Genomic DNA, 20,237 nt, shown 5'->3' with positions numbered 1-20,237 from the left:
TATTGACGCCAGATGTATCAACTGAGGTAATCAAATGTAGTAATAGTCCCATAAAATTAATATCTTCCGTCGCTTTGTCAAAAATTTCGATGAGGACTTGCAAGGGAATATAAAATCACGCCTTAACGGTCTAGGCTAGACCGGACAATGTATTCGGCGTCTGATTATTGCTACGTCGATATTGAGCAGAGTGTAAAACGGTTTTCTATAGTTGCTACCTATATTACCTCATCAACAAGTTATGCTTGCTGCATTTATTACCCCGTTAACAGTAGGCTTACCAAATCTAAAAAGAGGACACTTTTTCAGAAATTTGAGAGTTGCAAAACCGGAGAAGAATTCTCAAAAACCGGTGAATTTTTCCCACTTTGTGATCGGTTGACTAAAAAAAAGGTCATCTTTCCGCTCACTCCGAAATACCCGCCGGAGCGTCACTTCTGTGCTAATTTACGGCATATCTCTCGCAATTTGCTCTAAATCTGACCTAAATTTTCAAAAAAGAGGCAAAAATCTCAAAAAAGAGTACAAAAGGGCGTCCTCCGAGGACACTTTCCAAAAAGTAAAAAAAAGAGGACAGATCCTCTTAAAAGAGGACGTATGGTAACCCTAGTTAACAGGTTACACAGCAGTAGGCCCAGTCAACACCCCAATCGCATGGACTTGGTTTTTATGATACAATAAACATATGAAATCAAGATTGACCCCGTACGCCTGCTAGACTTTTTATATCAGACAACGATATCAATTTCATCGATTGGTTCAATAAGCATCATTCTCCGACTATCTATATATGTAGTGTATTTCGCTCTTGATGTTGCGTGATTGCGGGTCAAGCTCACAGCAAATAGTCATTAAATATTCGAGCAAGTGTTTGTAACAAAACAAGTAAAATTTTTGAGATTATCAAGGTGCATGATCGTTTAGTGTCGATTTTTTATGCTGCCAGCGCCATGCATATAATGGCCCGCAGTCGAAGAGCAATAAATTTCAACCAAGGATGTTCATAACGGAGTGAAAATTGTAATATATGTAAAAGGTTAACTATGCAGAACCTACCAAGGTTCGTTTGTTAACGTGATCATCAAAAATTCTGAGGCTCACACACAGAACGCGAACGTGAACCTCACGTTCATGTCTTCACACCATCCCTACGATTTCAACCGGCCCGTGAGGTAATCTGTTACAGACCCAAGCAATCACCAGAGCTCACATTAGAGATGGCCCAATTCAAAACCTATATGCTTCAGTCCACTCTTGTATACAGTCGATAGGCGCAGCTTTGCTAGTGTGACGTCATATTGACTGGCAATGTAAAATCCGCTAGTGGGCGCCAAAGAATGTCTGGAATTTGATCTACAAAAATATGGTAACGCTAGCGTAAGGCTTAGGTAGACTTCCAAGCAACGTTAGACTTGCAGCGTTTCTTCTACTGGCGAGCCAAGGGCAGCCATTCGATCCGCTAATTGCTTCATATATTTCGAATGATTCTCGACTGAGTCAGACTGTTTCATTTCACATCGAAAATACGACCTAATTAGCAAAAGTTTACTACTGGCAGTGTCACCCTCAAAGTGTTTCTTCAGGCCATTCCAGGCATCCGCAGGCGTATTGCAGGATTCCATTAAATACAGTTGCGACGTAGAGAAAGCCAAAGTAATGATGGGTAACGCCTTATCCAACTTGCTTCGGTGTTCCCTTGTTCGCTGCTGATTTGCGCATCATGGCAATGCAATCGATCCATCAACAACTCAACATATTGGAATAGTTCATTAGCTTTCAACAAACAAGTTATCTGGTAACTCCACGTTTGCAAGTTATCACTATTCAGTTTGTCCGCCGTGAACTTCTCTACATCACCGGGCGCCATAGTAGTCATTAGCATCCAATGCAAAAATTAGAAACTGTAAACTCTCCGTACGATCCAATATCCTCAATATCACTTCTTCGGAATCCCAAACTCGTTACTTGTCGCAGCGGCAGTGTGTCAGGGTCGTAATCGAGTCAGAAGAATCCGAGTCACAAGTAAATCTCACTTTAATAGTTTTACTCCAGTCAAGTCGAGTCATTTTTAATTCATCACCGACTCGAGTCGGAGTCCAAGTCATTGTGTTGACTGCCCAGTTTCCAGTAAAAGTCTTGTAAAACACACTTTTTATAACTATGTTTGGTGATATCGAATGATTCGCATTTAAAATATACTAATTTGCCTCACTTTTAGCAGTTTCTGGTCTCATTTTCGAGTACCAGTACTAATAGACGAAATCCTAATAGTATGGTTCTTTTACTAATCTTTGAAATTACGACGAAATATCGGTCTTGACCGTTTGAGACTCGAGTCATATGACTTGGTTTGAGTCATACGCAATGAATCGATTCCAAGTCGAGTCAATACACAAATTGACACGAATCGAGTCAAGTCATTTCCGTATTTTGAGAAAATGACTCGAGTCAAATCGAGTCATCAGGAAATCGTGAGTCGAGTCGAGTCATGACTTGAGTCATTACAACCCTGGAGCGTGCTGGTCCTATAACCTGTTGAATTCTTACATCAGACACGCTACAACTACCAAGTGTGAGCCGGTATATTTTTTCATTGAGTTTATTGCATTTACGGCACAAGATATTCCACGATAGGAAAGGAAATGGCAAAGAAATGCATCAAAAATAGGCGTTTTTTTTAAGCCTCAAAAACAGGTAGCATATAGTGAGCGTATCGATCATATCGAGCGAAAAATATCCATCGGCCAGAATACGCGCGGTTTTAGGTTATCATATATCGTGCGAGCGCCTCGTTCTTTAATCTTCTTGATTTCTCTGTCTTATGAAGGGTTTCTTCGTTTCTTTCTTTTCCGACGGCGGAGTTCGTCTTCCGATTCTGCACCAGAATGAGTGCCAAATCCATTTCGTACTGATGAGCGGGTCTCTTTTTATTTTCCGATTCCTTGCGTGCCATGCTGCGGGTCCATGTGAGCTGGTTTATTGTCAAGGAAGGAACGCAAGTTGCTCACACAGCAGCAGAAAACAAAGAATAATCACGACAGCAGAATTGCACGTGCACAATAACGAAAAGGGGCAACACTAAAGGTTACTGTCTAGCACAGGGGTGGGCGAAAATTTGAGCTCGCGGGCCGCATTCAACATTTGAATCCATTTGCGGGATATAAAATTGGGATACTAATCCAAAATTCAATATTGTTTTTTGATTATATAGTGACCGACAACATGGAAATTTGAGTCTGTGAGCACCGATCTGTTCATATATTTGCTGATTGTACTTATGGTTTAATTCCAGAATACACAATGCCGACAGCATCATAACCATGTTATCTTTATTAAAGCTTCTACAATATATAAATATTATAAATACTAATACTTCTACACACACAAAGAACGAATCTAGCTAACACACTCGCGAATCGCACGTAGTTTGCCTACTCTTGGTCTAGCACAATTAATTGATCATCAATCAATCACATTAAAACATAAACATCTGTACATTAGACCGCAATGGCGAATGATGATACAATAATCAAAATGGAAAGCGCATGACATGCCTCGTTCAGTTATAACTTACATAGAGTTCAGAGAAGTTATACTAGCACCATCATTTCAAATATACACGTCTCTTCGTGTTGGATAATATTTGGGTCGCATGTTACCTGGAGGTTATCGGATATCACACCACTGGGTTTGGCATACAATCAACATTCGAAAATATAGTGCGCATAACTTTGAAATTGGTATATCTGCGCTTCCGCCAGAAGTGTAATTCTTCTTTTGAGGCCAGAATTTTGCAGAATACTGAGATAAATGTAGTGCTGAAAAGGAAAATCTGATATAACAATTATACATTGGTATCGCCTGTTACACAACAAGTAGTAGATGGAGCTGATCGCCTTGATTTTGACGGCAGTTTGAACAGTTCCCGAATAAAAAGAGTTGTGTGATTTCTCATCTTTGTAGAACCAAGATTGTAGATTATAGGATTCATGCACTCGGATAAACGTAGAAGAATATACTCAATTACACCGAAGTTGTAGTCCATTCGTCGGACATATTTTGAATTTCCATGATCCTGTACCGACCAGAACTCGTATGCTGGAAAATGAAATTATTTACTTTTCGTGACGCAGGCCCAAATCATCATTATTCATCATGAGGCCATAGCTGTACGACGTGTACACAATGTACATGTATCGATTCTCTATGCTTATGCTAACACCAACTTTGCAGCGAACGAAACCTGCCATGTATGTATGTGAAGTTCCAGACACAATAACACTGTAAATCAGATTCATCAAAAACTGTTTATGCCACATTCGTTCTTGAACTGGGACCCATGGAGCCCTTAGGGCAGGGGTGGGCAATTATTTCTCTCGGCGAGCCGAATAAGATGCAAAAATAGCTTGGCGGGCCCATCCGAAAGTTAAGCTATTATTGCGGTGCATTACTTTTTTGTTTAATTGGAAGTAGTAAATAACTTTGGTAAGACAAGCGGCTAACGGGGTGTGTCAAGGTAATGGGAAAGTGAATGTTGATTTACAAAAAAATACTTATACAATGTCATTATAAAATTACAAAGTGGTTGTATGAAATATTTTAAACACTTTCCTAGTCAAACCTTTTCCTAATTAGACAACAGGATGTATTTCAATTATCATGAACAAGATATGTCAGATTATAATTGTAAAATGTAGAGTAAAATAAACCCGTATGTTGGTGTCCCTTAGTCTTATTTTTTGAGAGAAATCTAGCCTCTGCTGGCCATTTTAAAACTTAAGTACATCAAAGCTAGGTTGAATATTTGAAGTGGCGATGCGAAAGCGGATTGACTCGTGACTCGGAGCAAAATTTACTAGTCAATTTCAAGTCATCAAGTTTAATAGGTGTCGATAAACATCGCTGTACTTTACAAATGTTCGGATTATTCTCGATGCCCTAGTGTAACTGGCGAGAGCGACAAATCTCATTCATTCAATGATTTCGCGTTTTACTGAACCTCCATTGCTCCGTCACAAATAGATTGACCGCTTAAAGCGTACGTTGTCGTAGCAGTAAAGTAATATAATAACAAGGTAGCTATCACTGTTAGAATGGTCAATGGTGTTAGTTGATCACATTAACCAAATTTCTTGTATGATTTAAATTGAATTCGAATATAGTTTACAAGTTTATATTACTAGTCGAGCATTGGCGCAGGCTTAAATTGCATCCCATGGATATGTAGTCGGGCGATGCATCATGTCAATTAGTTTCCGCTATCTTAGGTTCGTATTCCATTCTCTGTTTTGGCGGAACTGCGGGTATGCAACAGTTACGTATAGTTTAGCAGTATCGCGCATTTGTGAGTTTTACAACGCCTTTTGCATGTATATTTAACTCTATATTTATCCCTCGATTGACAATAAATGCCGACTCATTCTTAACTTCAAACAGCAAGCAAAAGGCAGTGGCTAAATCATTCTTCGTACTTCGAAAAGACAACTTGACTAGAATTATGAATTGACTCGTGACTTGACTTGACTCGACTTGACTAGACTCACCTCCAAAAATCGAGTGACTTGACTTGACTCGAGTCGTTTTCAAAAATCGATTGGCTTGACCTGACTCGAGTCAATATGTGCAATGACTCGAGATGACTCGTGACTCGAAGGTATAGTGAATTGATCACAACATTGCATGGTCGATTCTAGTATTTTGTACTCATATACAAGCGAGTAGAATGAGATATATACCTGTAAACGGTATGTATCCCATCATAAACGATACTACGATGAGCGCCAGTTGAAGTACGGCTTGTTTTTCTCTTTTCAGCCTTCTCCTCGTGACCGACGTAATTGAGGCGTGGGTTGTAGCATACACTCGGCGGCAAGTAAGGACAGATATGCATAGCACCAGTACTAAAGGTAGAATGAGAAACAGAGAAAATCCAAGCTTCTGGAACAGCGTATACTGTCCATACCTGTCATTTGAAAGAACAAGCAATGAGGTAACATGAATCGGCAACGAACTGTTTTGAATGAAGCATATGGGTCTGAAGCTAGCTAGGGCAGTGGTTTCCAAGTTTTATCAAAGCGAAAATATATATTGAAACCTGTAATATCTTGTGATCCAAACAATATTGGTGTGATATTGTGAAATGATAGGATGATGAAACTCAGGGTTGTAATGACTCGAGTCATGACTCGACTCGAGTCAGACTCGAGTCACGATTTTTTTGTGACTCGACTTGACTCGAGTCAATATTTGGATTGACTCGACTTGTACTCGAGTCATTACGCATGACTCGACTCAAGTCATTGACTCGGCTTATTTTATATGACTTGAAGGTGAAGAAATTTGGGAATTACAATGGTTAGATCAACGCGTGTGACGAATTCTGTCGACATCGCTATTTGTCACCACTGCTTTCGTTGCAGTCGTCTGATATTAGATATGCCGCCGTAAAAACAAAAGACAATGGTACATAGTAGCAAAGAGCAATGCATTCTACAAAATAATCCCGTGGTGAAGAGGTAATAGTACTCAAGACTTTTCAATTATACAAGCAAACAATCGAAGCAAAGTCCAATTAGAGCCAATGAAATGACTCAGATGGTCAAGTAGCCTACTTGGAAGAGACTGATAAGGTCATGTGTAGATTTGAAGGCGATGATTCTTTGTATTTTTGGGCGACTAGAATGGATGAGTATCTAATGCCCTTCAGTGTGGTTCAAAATTGCTTTTCAATTCCTGCATCTAATGCACCAGTGGAACGTGTATCCAGTGGATGTGGATTATTCTAAGGCCATGCCGCCTCAACATATATGAGAATCTCCTTTCCATTTTAGTATTTTTCAAGATTACTCATTGATTTGATCTGCTGTCTGTATAAACACACAATACCCTCCGTCCATTTGACGTTTTGTTAGATATGTGCATTGTGCACGTGAGTAATAATGAATGGCTAATGTTGTGTGATGTTTGTACAATAGGGCCGATCAAAAATAACTTCTTTTTTATGCTACATGGTGGCTACTTGATAAAATTGTTACGTTGCATAAAAAGAACACTGAATCTGGCTTAATTTTGAATAGTGGAATCAATGATATGAGAGGAGAAAATATTGGAGTATTTTTAGTGAGAAATGATTTCATATAATATAATCACATACTAGTAGTAAGTCGACTATTTTTTCATATTCAAAATATTCCACTCTAATAACTTCGCTTCTTCTAGTTGGAATTGAGCCACATTTGCCATGAATCATACTTTTACACAATCTAACAATATCATGAGGTAGCCGGTAAAATTCGAAAGTCTCTTTGTAATTAATTCAAAATATTTTCTCTTAGCATTGCTTTCTGCTGGTTGGAATTGAAACAAATTTAAGTTCTTTCAGGTAATCTAACAATTTTAAGAAGTAGCCTCCTTTTTAAGATTCTGCCCTCATTTTTGAGAATTTTTGGTAAATGCAGGGAAAATTCGACTAAGATAACAGTAAATCAACACTAAAGTAACGCTCCGGCGACTACTCCGGGAGCTGAGCAGGAAAGTTGACAGTTTTCTGGTCAACCACCTGATTTAATGTGAAAGCAACACCGTACCTCTACATAAACGTTTATTTGTTGATTCTCTACCAGCTTGTATCTAGACGTGAATTCGTAGGTTCTTTATCAGATAGTATGTAGACGTGAATTCGTTAATTCTCTATAAGCTATTTGTGAGCGATCGTCGATGTGCTAGTAATAAAAACTGAGTGCTTGCATTTGTGATATATCAGACTGACAGATATTTGATTTAAAGTTCTAAGATTAGTAAAGTTATCGTATTGGCGGCCTGTCTCGTCTATCTGTAGCATCGGTAAATGAGGCCAGGAATTGTCCGTTATCTGCCTAAATAAACATGTGCCAAGACTATGATAGGGACAAAATAAGCATGTTTGGCAAGCAAGGAATTCGATATCACCCAAGCAGGATTGAAAACATAAGTTGAACATGACTTTAATACTGTGACTTGGACTTGACTCGAGTCATAACACTATGACTCGGACTTGACCCTTAAAACGGTGACTTGGACTCGGACTCGAGTCAGTGATGAATTGAAAATGACTCGACTCGACTCGAGTCAAAACCGCAAAAGTCAGATTGACTCGTGACTCGGAACCATGTGACTTGGTTACAACCCTGATTGAAACTACAACGATTTTCTTTTTACAAAATCTAAATTCCATTTGCTGCAACGACCAGCGTTGCCAAAGGTCGACTACAGTCGAGGCACTCGACTGACTTGAGCATTGTGACTTTCATTAGTGTTCACTGCGTCACAATGGCTCATCCTCAATGTCACGTCATCATTGAACCACCCTCATGTAAAACGAATTTTACTCCTAGTTATGCCTATACCTGGATAACTTTAATTATTTTTCAATTCGATCATACAAAGTGAGTTGGCCTTTGATTGATGATTTCATTGTTACATCCATGGTGTGTTGTTCTTGCTTCATCTTTCATTTTCGGAAATTGTTACAAAAAAGCGACCAAGAGGATTACAGTGACACAGCTTGTGGTCGGGTATCGTAGAGATTGAAACCAGTGATATCGGTATCGGTAATGACATCGACCCCGTTGTATTATTGTGAGTGAGAATAAAATATTCCATGAGTCGGGAATTCGCAAGATTCAGCTCGCTTGTTCTTGGCAAATCATGGAAAGCTCTCCGAAATGTTCATAATACAATTATGGTAATCAATATTATAGTCCTGAACTGGTGATCCCGTGAGTTTGAACCACTGATTTTGGGTATAACACCCCGGATGTGTTAATGTGAGTGAGAGATCTTTCGATCTATTGAAAAGTGCCCAGCTGGCCACTGGTGACTCGCGAAAACTGTACAAAAGCTTAAAATGGTACGCGGGCAAAGAAGCTTGCTAATCAACGATCTCGGCTCTAGCGAGCCACTAAAATTGACGGCCTGGTGGGTTACATTTGACTCGCAGGCCACGTGATTGAAACCCCTGATATAATCTATTATAAACTTCATTTATGACACTGACGGAATTACCATTCCATGTTTACAGTACATGTCGGCCATCGTGCGTCTTGTGAGACGCTTTTGCGATCCCTCATCCGCGCTTCAAACCAAATCCAATAAGGCACAAAGCCACATCCAAAACTCACGATCCATATCAGGAGAACGATAATCTGTGAGAATGCAAAACAATGTGTTGTCAAAGTGTGTAGCATAGTCACTAGTCACACACATCTTTAACGCAAGTGCATCGTGAATAGATCCCTTTCAAATAAGTCTAAAATCTCCGAAAACAATATACTCCTGGTAAGAAGCAACGTTTCCCGTAGGCCTACATGTAATATTCAAAATAGATTACTAAAATGAGACTGACGGAACAGAAAGTATCGCAGTCTATCAATTTGCCGTGCTATCACTTACCACTAGAGCTTTTTCTGTTTTGTTTACAAAGTCAAAATTGTTTTGTAACCTTCATTTCGTTTGTATCGTAGATTTTGCAATGTCGGTGAACTTATCATTCGACATTTTACAGCTTGTGGCCTATTTTATACGGCTACCGTTGTATACGGGCCATTGTCTGCCAGAGTTGGATCAATTGTAATTTGTAATTGTAATTGAATGTAATTAATTACATTTTTCAATGTAATTAAAATTTAATTGTAATTGAAGCATTTTTATTTTGTGTAATTGTAATTGTAATTGTAATTTGACAAAAATTTTGCTCAATTACAATTTCAATTACATTAAATTGCTATTGAGACCTGACAAGCACAACATAAAATATTTGACTTATAATGCATTCTCTTTAAATGTCGACAAGGAATTTGGTGGATCCATTCGCGGAAGCCCTTGACTGCGCCCTTGCGGGCAAAGTTTTTTTATTTTTACCGCTATGCTGGCCTCGGCTGCCATTGTATACAATTCTTAGATTACTAACCAACGGATGGATTCGCAACACGTGACTCACGATTGAATACGCCGAGAAGCGAACTGCTGAGCCGGCTAAAAGCAGCAGAATTGATAGTGCCATAGCTGGCGATCCAAGCGTCGAAATTTGATATGTATGGTCCTAATCGAAAGCTAGTGTCGCACTGATTCCGCAATAAAATTATATTTCCAGGCAATGGTACCATCCCAAAATAGTCGTGAAAGTCTGGGAATCGGCATTGTTCTGAACAATCGCTGGGCGTAATTGGTAATTGTTGTGGTCATGCTGCTGCAGCGCTCTCACTTTTCAGAACAGTCGGCCTTAAACGGCTATTTTGGAGCAGATACATTGCCCTGACGAGATTTTATTTTGTATTTTCGGAATTAGTACATCAATAGCTTACGATAAAGACCAGATGCATCAAATTTGGACGCATGGATCGCCAGCTCTAGGACCACAAAGTTTGCTGCTTTTAGCCGGCTCTGCAGTACGTTTGTCGGTGCATTCATCCGTGACTCACATCTTGCGCATCTATCCGTGGGTTGGCAATCTACAATACGATTTCAGATCACGATGCTGCATCGTTACTTCGTCTGGCTAACTAACCAGACCACTGGATATTATATAACGTCTTATCTGACAAAGCACGGTTTTGTTTTTACTCCTCATCCTAATTCCTACGTCCCTCGATAAAAATAATTTCTTTAATTATATACTATATAGGCCTACGCAAATCCAACACGTGCATATATTATAATACTTTTTCAACGACATACTGCACCCTATCCTTAATCCTAACCCATAGAAAATTAGGTAAATAACATTTTACATTTTCAATTACGTGAGCCATAATTATCGAGCATACAAAACACCCTTATATTACGTCTTACGTCACAATGACATCTTACATAGCATACTATGTACGCACATAAACGCATATATTACTACACAATCTGAACTAGACTTGAATTGTTGTTATATACGACGCTACGGTTGTCAAGGAGCACGGTTGAATTTATGATTATTCAGTTACATGTTCAACAGCACCAATAGGCCTTTTGCAGGACTTCGATCACGTGACTAGATACGCATAGCAACAACAAATTGGTTAGCAAGCTACTTTCTCGCGCACCTGCTTCAGTGCTAAATATCGCATAGTGTACTGTTGATTTCTGGTTGTAAACGTTTCGGAAATTTGTTGTAGAAGTCATCAGAGATTTACCTATGGTAGATGTCAATCCTGTACAAAGCACATAGAATGATATCGTCAGAATTACGCAGAAATCCGTCGTTAACGTAGCCGTATTTCGGATACAGTATATTATCGTTTTCGGGCTGTAAACCAGGGTTGTAATGACTCGAGTCATGACTCGACTCGAGTCAGACTCGAGTCACGATTTTCAGATGACTCGACTCGACTCGAGTCATTTTCTCAAAATACGGAAATGACTCGACTCGACTCGAGTCAATCTGTGTATTGACTCGACTTGGACTCGAGTCATTGCGCATGACTCGAAGCAAGTCATTGACTCGAGATACAGACGGCCAAGACCGACATTTCATTGTAATTTCGAAGCCAACACATTATTGGGATTTGGTTTGTTGGTACTGATGCTTGAAAATGCGACCAGAAACTGCTAAAAGTGGGGAAAATTGATATATTATAAATGCGAACCATTCAATATCACCAAAAAGAGTTAAAAAAGTGGGTTTAGGAAGACTTTAACTGGAAACTGAGGAGTCAACACAATGACTTGGACTCGGACTCGAGTCATAATACCATGACTCGGACTCGATCCTCTGTTCGCTGACTTGGACTCGGACTTGACTCGGTGGGAATTGAAAATGACTCGACTTGACTCGAGTCAAAAATATAAAAGTGAGATTGACTTGTGACTCGGAGCCTTGTGACTTGGTTACAACTCTGCACGTTCGCAAGGGTCATGGAGATGCGCAAGGATTCAAATATGTTGGTTGTCTTTGATTCATGAACTATGTAAACTCCTTGCGTCAAAATGATCGACATTGTAGCCGTTATTTGGTAGTCAACTATGATTTTATGACACAAAATTCGACCTTGCAGGACATTGACTGAGTTTATTTAGACCTCTACACCTATATTACAAGTTGTTGATCATTCTGTCATGCTGCCAAATGCCACTACCCGAAGGAAAATATCATCAGCTCCAATTGAGGGTGAAACAAACTGTCCCGGGGCCTGGATTACTTGATTGATTGCCTGGATTGGATTACTTCACTCTATGGCACAGTGCAAATATCTTGAGTTTCAAGACATACGGCTATACCACATGCATACGGATTAATGATCTGATGGATTATCCCAAGAGAGCCGAACATAGGCAACTAAGAAATTGATGAGGCCCTCGTTAAGAATTCAGCCTGGAGCCAATTATTATCACCACATAAAATTTGGTCATGCGGTGGAAGGCAGCGTGGTTTCATGCCAACAGAAAATGTCAGCAGATGATCTGACCACTGACTAACTCTCCTGAACTTCTTTCCCGATTTTGATGTCTGCTTTGAAAATGATATTTCATTTGTGTACAGCAAGACAAGCGCTCTTCCGTGGATGCTATGAATATGTCTAGACAAGTGGCTATGGAGGTAGTGGAAAATACATTGGCATAACCGTCTCGGCAGTTATTGAACTTGATAAGGTTAACATCCATTTTTCTTCAACTATTTCTTATGCTCTGGGTATCGAATGCACAAAAATTAATAAATCGATCTTCTTTGCAAGTTTATTTGTAAATTCAATGAATCAAAGAATATCATAAGTTCAGAATATTACGGAGTCAATGCGAAAGAAACAATGTTAGTCGTCTTTAGAGGATGTTTCTGAGTTGGTTGAGCCAATACACAGAGGGGGTCAGCAACGAAGTACCGTATTATTTTACCTGAGTACTAGCGTCAATATGAGTTTAGGCTACTTCCACTTCTACTTGACACTTTTAAGGTAGTACTTTTTTGTCAGGTTTGGGATTTTGTCAACTAGAAAGTAGCTTTGGCGCACGATTGCATCCCCTTCAAGCGCGAGGTTGTCATAACAACTGGGCAAAATAGCCCCAGTACCACGGTAACTAAATTAATTTTTGAAAATTGCACTTATTTGTGGTGTCATCACCCTTTTGCGTTGATCAAGAAGATGCAACATGCAAAGATGCAACATGCAATGTTTACAGTTGTCACATGGCATCAATATCTAAAACTAAGTGACCCTCAACCAAATCTACTTCATGTAACGAATTTCTTGACCGCTTTTCATAAATTCATTTCTACTTCCACTTGAAGTACTTTGGACATGTCCTGGAAGTAATTAGAGCTACTTGTACTGGAGTATAAATTAAGGCATTACTTCTACTCGGTTCCCAACAATGACCACGTTGACCACGTCTGGGTATAGGATGACCGATCTTGTCACTGCGTTTGAGCTGCTCTAAGAGTTATATGATAGTTACTTCCTTAGTTCGCTAAATATCGCACATGTGACATCAACTATTCATCAAAATCGAGTGTGATTTGCCAAATCCACTTCAATCGCAGCTGCGAAGTAGTGGTAATAAAATTGGCATTGTATAAGGCAACAATAAAGTGCACTGATTTGCTTAGTCTTGACGGCAGGTTCTCCCAAAAGATACTTCCGATGTGTACAGCGACATTTGTTTTATAGCAGCACGCCAGCACCCAAACCAGCAAACAGTAGCCTATATCCTGATCCTTGCGGGTCCCGGCTGCTTCAGCCATATCTTCCATCCAAAATCAGGCTCCACAACAGACAAATAGTACTGCTTGAACTAACAAATACTCTTACCAGAATATAAGCCAATCGCTTTACTTCAAATGCATAAATTTAAGTACATATGATCAGAGTTGAGTACCGTAATACGACTACGTTACCGATGGATTTCTGCGTAATTCTGACGATATCATTCTAAATGCTTTGTACAGGATTGACATCTAGCATAGGTGAATCTCTGATGACTTCTACAACAAATTTCCGAAACGTTTACAACCAGAAATCAACAGTACACTATGCGATATTTAGCACTGAAGCAGGTGCGCGAGAAAGTAGCTTGCTAACCAATTTGTTGTTGCTATGCGTATCTAGTCACGTGATCGAAGTACTGCAAAAGGCCTATTGTAATTGTAATTGTAATGTAATTGAAGCATGCAAGGAGTAATTGTAATTGTAATTTGATATTTTTAGCATGGAGTAATTGTAATTGTAATGTAATTGACACATGCATGAAAGTAATTGTAATTGTAATTGTAATTGAACTGAAATAATGTAATTGATCCAACTCTGTTGTCTGCTCAATGTGAATCATAAACATTCAAATAAAACAAATTGGTTGACATGGAGTTATGCTCAACGTACCGCAATATCCTAACAGAAACAAGACTGCATGCATGGGCACTGCATGGTTCTTATATCAAGAAGCGCATGATTAAAAATTGTGATGCAGACACCATTGACAGTCAGTCAACAACTGCTGCTGTTGATCATTCTTTCTCAATTCTTAACAAGCTACTTAGTAAGGACAGCCACTTTCTACCCGAGAATGCAGGAAAGTATCTTCGTTGTACTGCAACAAATTTTATCTATTTCTACAGTAATACGTGATGTAACTACTGGAATTCTTCATAGGGCCAGATCTCGTTGAACTAAAGTTTTTTCATGTAAAGATTTGTCAGTCGAAAAAGTTTTTTTCATGCCCAACTACTTTGTAAAGACAGACAGTTCCAACCAGAAATGAAGATGAGTAGTATAATTCTAACATTATGAGGGTAACACGTAATTCGCATACGTTAGGTCAGAATTTGGTCAACAGTAAGTTTTTTAAAGTCAAGAAATGCCAAAATTTTGATGTTTTAGGTCAAAATCTTCAGTTCTTTGGGTAAAATCGCCCTACTTATCATCACGAATTGATAAATGATCGATTGCGCAACAGCTCTTGAACTCGATTATTGATACGGTGCCGTGATTTCGATTTCAACCGGTAGTTCCAGAAGTGGATGATTTTGAAAGACAGGAGGCGAAAATGTTTCAGTCAATTTTAATGATAGAAAAGTTAATCAATGCTTGACTCATTCTAGCCCGGAGATGGTGAAACGAAGTTTGGGAATAACTGATTTAATCGTCAAACGCGATGAATAGAGTGATGTTGGCCTACTGCCGATGTTAGTACTCGGGATGTAAAGTTGTGGCAACCTTACCATATAATAAGCGGAGGTGCATGGCATCTTGTAATAGCACCGCGCTTCCGATAGTAATTATTCAGGCGAGGTAAAATGTAATAAGCCTGTACATCAGAAGCCACGGCGACAGGCTACAGACTCTGATTATAGTATTCAACTTGAAATGACACTAAATTATTTGAAGTCAAGTAAAGGACGATGTATTAAGTCTCAATTGCATTCAGCACAGGTATTGTACGCCTGTATCAGTTTCAGCTAAAGCCGGCTGCACTGCACACTGGCTCTCGCGACACGACAAAACTACAGAATCGCGCCTGTCTGCTACGGAATAATGCACACCGCGTCGCCAGACTTCGCAACAGAGCGTCGGCGACCAGGTTGTGCAACTCTCCGGCAAAGTTGAAAATCAACATGATCGGGGAATTACTTTTTCTAGGCTTGTAGAAAAGCCAGTGTGCAGCAGACTTTATAAAGTTGAGTACGGTATGTTATATTGCAAATACGCTTCTGTGATAAATCAGAAACAACGAAACTATACTATCAGGTATGAAATGAATAGGGCTGGGCACAATGATTCGAGTATTAATTTTAATGATTCGAGTCGAGTAGTAAAAGACGATTTTTTTTCGAGTACTGAAATTACACGCTCCTCGCAACTGAAAGTTAATTTACTAACGAGAATTATAGTTTTGATACGATTCTCCTCTGAGGAAGCCTTGAAACCTTGATCGGCCGCGTCGCAGCATACGAGACAGCGTACAAAGCTACGAACATTACTGGAAATAACACATATCCGCAGTTACGGTCATCTAACAACATTGTCAAGAAGTGCGATGAAATCGGTATGGCTAAAACAATACCGCAGTATTTTTACTGTGACGGATAACAGGCATTATATTCTTTGTGGTGGGCATGAAAGGTGCATATTCTGTTGTGACGTCATAATGAGTGGTGCCTGAATACTCGACACGACTCGAAGCGTAATACGTGACTAGAATCGAATCACTTAAGTACTCTAGTTTTGTCCAGCCCTAGGTATGTATGAATGAATGAATGAATGAATGAATGAATGAATGAATGGATGGATGAATGAATGGATGGATGAATGAATGAATGAATGAATGAATGAATGAATGAAAAAATGAATGAATGAATGAATGAATGAATGAATGAATGAATGAATGAATGAATGAATGAATGAATGAATGAATGAATGAATGAATGGATGAATGAATGGATGGATGAATGAATGAATGAATGAATGAATGAATGAATGAATGAATGAATGAATGAATGAATGAATGAATGAATGAATGAATGAATGAATGAATGAATGAATGAATGAATGAATGAATGAATGAATGAATGAATGAATGAATGAATGATAACTTACCACAGCAAGCTCGGTTTGCGGTGTTACCGTGGCAAGTGGACACGACATAGATATCAAACGAAAGACTCCGAATGCCACTATGTGCATAGCCGTTGCAAAAGAAGTCGTTATGTCAGATGCCCAGTAGATCTGTCATAATGTATATAATATAAAATGACATTCGCGTCGGTAAAAAGACGTCATTTTGTTCTACCTTGCACAACACTACAGGTAAATTCCACTTCTCGAATCCAAGAGTTCTGTGATACCAGTAAAGTGGACTTATCAATGCTGATATCATATCCGACAGGCACAATGAGATTATAAACACGGAAAATAGCGTTCTGAAATGCGATAATATAGAGTCACACTACAACCACAGAAATAAATGTAACTGGTACCTCAATTTTTCATATTTCATGATCACAGCAACAGTTATTGCGTTGAGAACAATTCCAAGTAACATGAAGGTTAATAAAATATACCCCGTCACCAATGTTGCACTTTCGTCGAACGGTTTTTCGTAAGGTCTAAAAGCAGAGAGAATTGTTAATCACCACCTTATAATATCTGAATACGTAATGACAAGAGATGGGCAGTTCGAATCGTGACAGAATCGATTCAATAAGAATCATATTTCTCAACAAATAAGGCAGAATGATCATCCAAAATCATCGATATGCTGTACTTCATCAGAGTCCTGACTTCAACGACTTTCAGCAAAATCGGGTAGGAATATTACTTCGTTTTGCACTGACCCTAATCTCTGTAGCTATAGTCGGGTATTGCCACAGACGCTCACATCAGAGCAGTGTTGGTGTCTCGGGTCACTTCTTTTTGAGGATTTGACTTGCCTCGAGACAGGGAAAATCGACGTAACATTGAAGGACAGTGTATTCAACCAAGTGCGTAATCACATGACTAATGGACTCAGCCACGACATATGAGAAATATGAAATGACTCGCGACTCGGAGTGAAATATTGTAGTCAATTTGAAAGTCATCGAATAATATGTTGTGCTTTTGTTGAGTTGAAAATAACATCATCCTATGTGAAATTTGTGAATACCTTTCTGTTTCAAAGCGGATTAACGTTGGGATTTCGGCTGCTTCGTTTCAGTTGAAAGTCTTGAAATATGTGTTCGTGCTTTGGAAATCGCTAGTGGCATCTCATCTAGCGAGCTGTCGATTAGGGCTGGTCACAAAGATTCGAGTACTCGAATCTGCTCCGAGTATTAATTTTAATGATTCGAGTCGAGTAGTAAAAGACGATTTTTTTCGAAAACTGAAATTATACGCTCCTCGCCACTAAAAGTTAATTTATCAACCATTATTATAGCTTCGTTACTAATTTTCACTGTTGAAGCTTTCAAACTTTGATTGGCCGTATCGTAGCATACGAGGCAATATAGTACAAGCTACGAGCCCTACTGGAAATAGCACATTTCTGAAGCCATGATCATCCCACAACATTGTCACCAAGTTCAATGAACTCGGTGCATGGCCGAAAGTATCTTTAATGTGATGGATAACAGGCATTATATTCTTTTTGGTCGCAGAAAAGGTACAAATTTGAACTTTGACATATTACATTATGTTATAGCGTCATACTGATTGATACTCGATTACTCGGCCCGACTCGAAGCATATTCCGTGGTTCAGAATCGAATCACTCAGGTTCTCGATTTTGCTCAGCCCTACTTTCGATTCGACCTGCAGGCGAGACAAAATCCAATTTCCACAGATATAGGTAAAGGCGAATGGAATAATAACGCGTAACGATTATCAATCGCAGCAGAAAATGGGTTCCATGAAAAGGTTTCTAACCCTTTGGTCAAATTTGAAAATACTTAAGGATTTCGTTTTCAAGCTACAGTTGAACACTACTTTCCTGCTTTTCTATGCACTGAGACTAGAGCCCGACCGATATTGGATTTCTGAGCCGATACCGATAACACCGATATCCAGTACCTCCACCGATAACCTCGATATATTCAGCCGATATTCAAAATGTATGGAATCTAGCTCAAGGCCCGTATTTAACACCTCAGAGCATTTATTTCAACAACTTTACAGCCATTGATATGCTTGAACATGAAATAAATGATCTAGGGGCTATAAAAATATATCAAAAGCACCAATCCAGCAGTTGCAGATTACAGTTCACGAAGCACAATTTCTCGGCGCTTTCTCCAAGGAGTGAACTTCTGTGGTCTTTCATAAATGATGTATATAGTACTAAACACAGTGAGCAGTCTTTCACTTGGTACCTAGTGGCACAGCAAGGATTGGAAATCTTTCTTCATTTCGGTTCCACCGCTCCCTTGCAGGGGATCTTTCCTTTCAATGGTTTCACCAAATATTGATATTCTTCTGGCAGAGCACCTGGAGCCTTCAGCACATCGTCAACAAATAGCTGAAGAGAAAGTTGAAAACAACTCAAATTGTCCATGTCTGCAACTGCTCCACCCATCCCCCTTGGGCCTTGACCATGACCAGCATTTCAACAATCAATTGATCAATATTTTACGCTCTCTTGTCAGAATTGGCCAATGTCATCATGGAATCAAAAATGTTCGGATCTGTTATTGGCTTTACTCCACCTTTGCTTGATTTTCTTTCCCTCTATGCTCGCATATTTCCTATCATGGTGGCCCCGCAGGTCTCAGCCCTCAGTCAGAGTGTCATACGACTTCATACATTACTGGTATAATTAGCTCTGTTGGTACCGAACCAATAGCACTATCTTCAGAGAAACGTTTCGACGCGACGCTTTTCTCTATCATCACGAGGGCCAGTCCAGCATGATTGAAGTTCTCATTTCTCTTACTGATTGAAATCTTCTGCAGACAACTATCCATCCAGGTCCCAGCTGCTCTCTGTCTTTGGTGATCGATTGATTACTGCAGGGGGATTCCCGCGAAGTCAGCGGGGCATAACGGTGATTAGTTATCTACAATATTTTTCAGATAGGAACGCCTACTGCCCTCTATGCAGCATGCACTATATGCAGCTTGGGCCATTTATTTTTATAATTTACCACCCTCACGTCTTCTATCGACTTCTCTGACTCCCTGCCACCATGTTGTGACGTCACGAAAAAGGCCGATATTTTTTTTACCTTCAATGGCCGATACCGATATTTCTCTCCAAGCGTGATATCGACTCGATATTATCGGCGAGCCGATAATCGGTCGGGCTCTAACTGAGACTAACAGCTTCAAGTCCTGAAATGATTTATACATTCCGGAATTACCCTGATCGGTCACCATCTGCTGGTTAAGCTGCTACGTAAACCTCGATATCGGTAAGTTTAAACAGTAACGACCTTTTTAACCGCCGGCACCAACAATGTGGGCCGAATCGTTGACAAAATCGCTTACACTCCTTACAGGAAATTGACATGAGTTTGCACAATACGATATTTCATCTTAAACGTCCTTTCTGCTGATGTTAGGCCTGAGGTTTTGTCGGTTATGAAACAAAACTGCTTCATATGATCTAGCGTAGCTCAGAAAATCATAAATTATACTGTCAATCATGTGACAAGTTAACAAGTTTCGTGGCCCCCTGATTCAGAATAACTGACAGTGAAGCATTCCACTGCAACACAAAGGTCGGAATTTTGAGATAACATTTTCACATGAAATGACTGTTCTGTCCCATGACTCAAATTTAGTTTCGCACCCTGGCTTAGAGGCAGCAATT

At 39.5% G+C, this 20,237-nt stretch overlaps 1 protein-coding gene across 1 annotated transcript; it reads right to left on the bottom strand.

Annotated features, from left to right (window-relative positions):
• Positions 1 to 2,155: 2,155 nt before the first annotated feature.
• LOC145433435 (growth hormone secretagogue receptor type 1-like) lies at positions 2,156 to 19,731 on the bottom strand. The gene is made up of 5 exons (XM_080310537.1): positions 16,744 to 19,731; positions 16,551 to 16,679; positions 9,043 to 9,182; positions 5,736 to 5,962; positions 2,156 to 4,098 (listed from the first exon to the last, which is right to left on the bottom strand). The coding sequence occupies exons 1-5, from the start codon at positions 16,828 to 16,830 to the stop codon at positions 3,845 to 3,847; spliced, it is 837 nt and encodes a 278-aa protein (XP_080166663.1). The 5' UTR covers positions 16,831 to 19,731; the 3' UTR covers positions 2,156 to 3,844.
• Between the last annotated feature and the right edge of the window lie 506 nt (positions 19,732 to 20,237).

The sequence above is a fragment of the Botryllus schlosseri genome, chromosome 2, assembly GCF_051294905.1.
Source record: "Botryllus schlosseri isolate E-star chromosome 2, Bs_hap1, whole genome shotgun sequence".
In the NCBI taxonomy this organism is placed as follows: domain Eukaryota; kingdom Metazoa; phylum Chordata; class Ascidiacea; order Stolidobranchia; family Styelidae; genus Botryllus; species Botryllus schlosseri.
The sequence above is the reverse complement of the archived record's forward strand: the minus strand, read 5'-3'. Positions and strand labels throughout refer to the sequence as shown.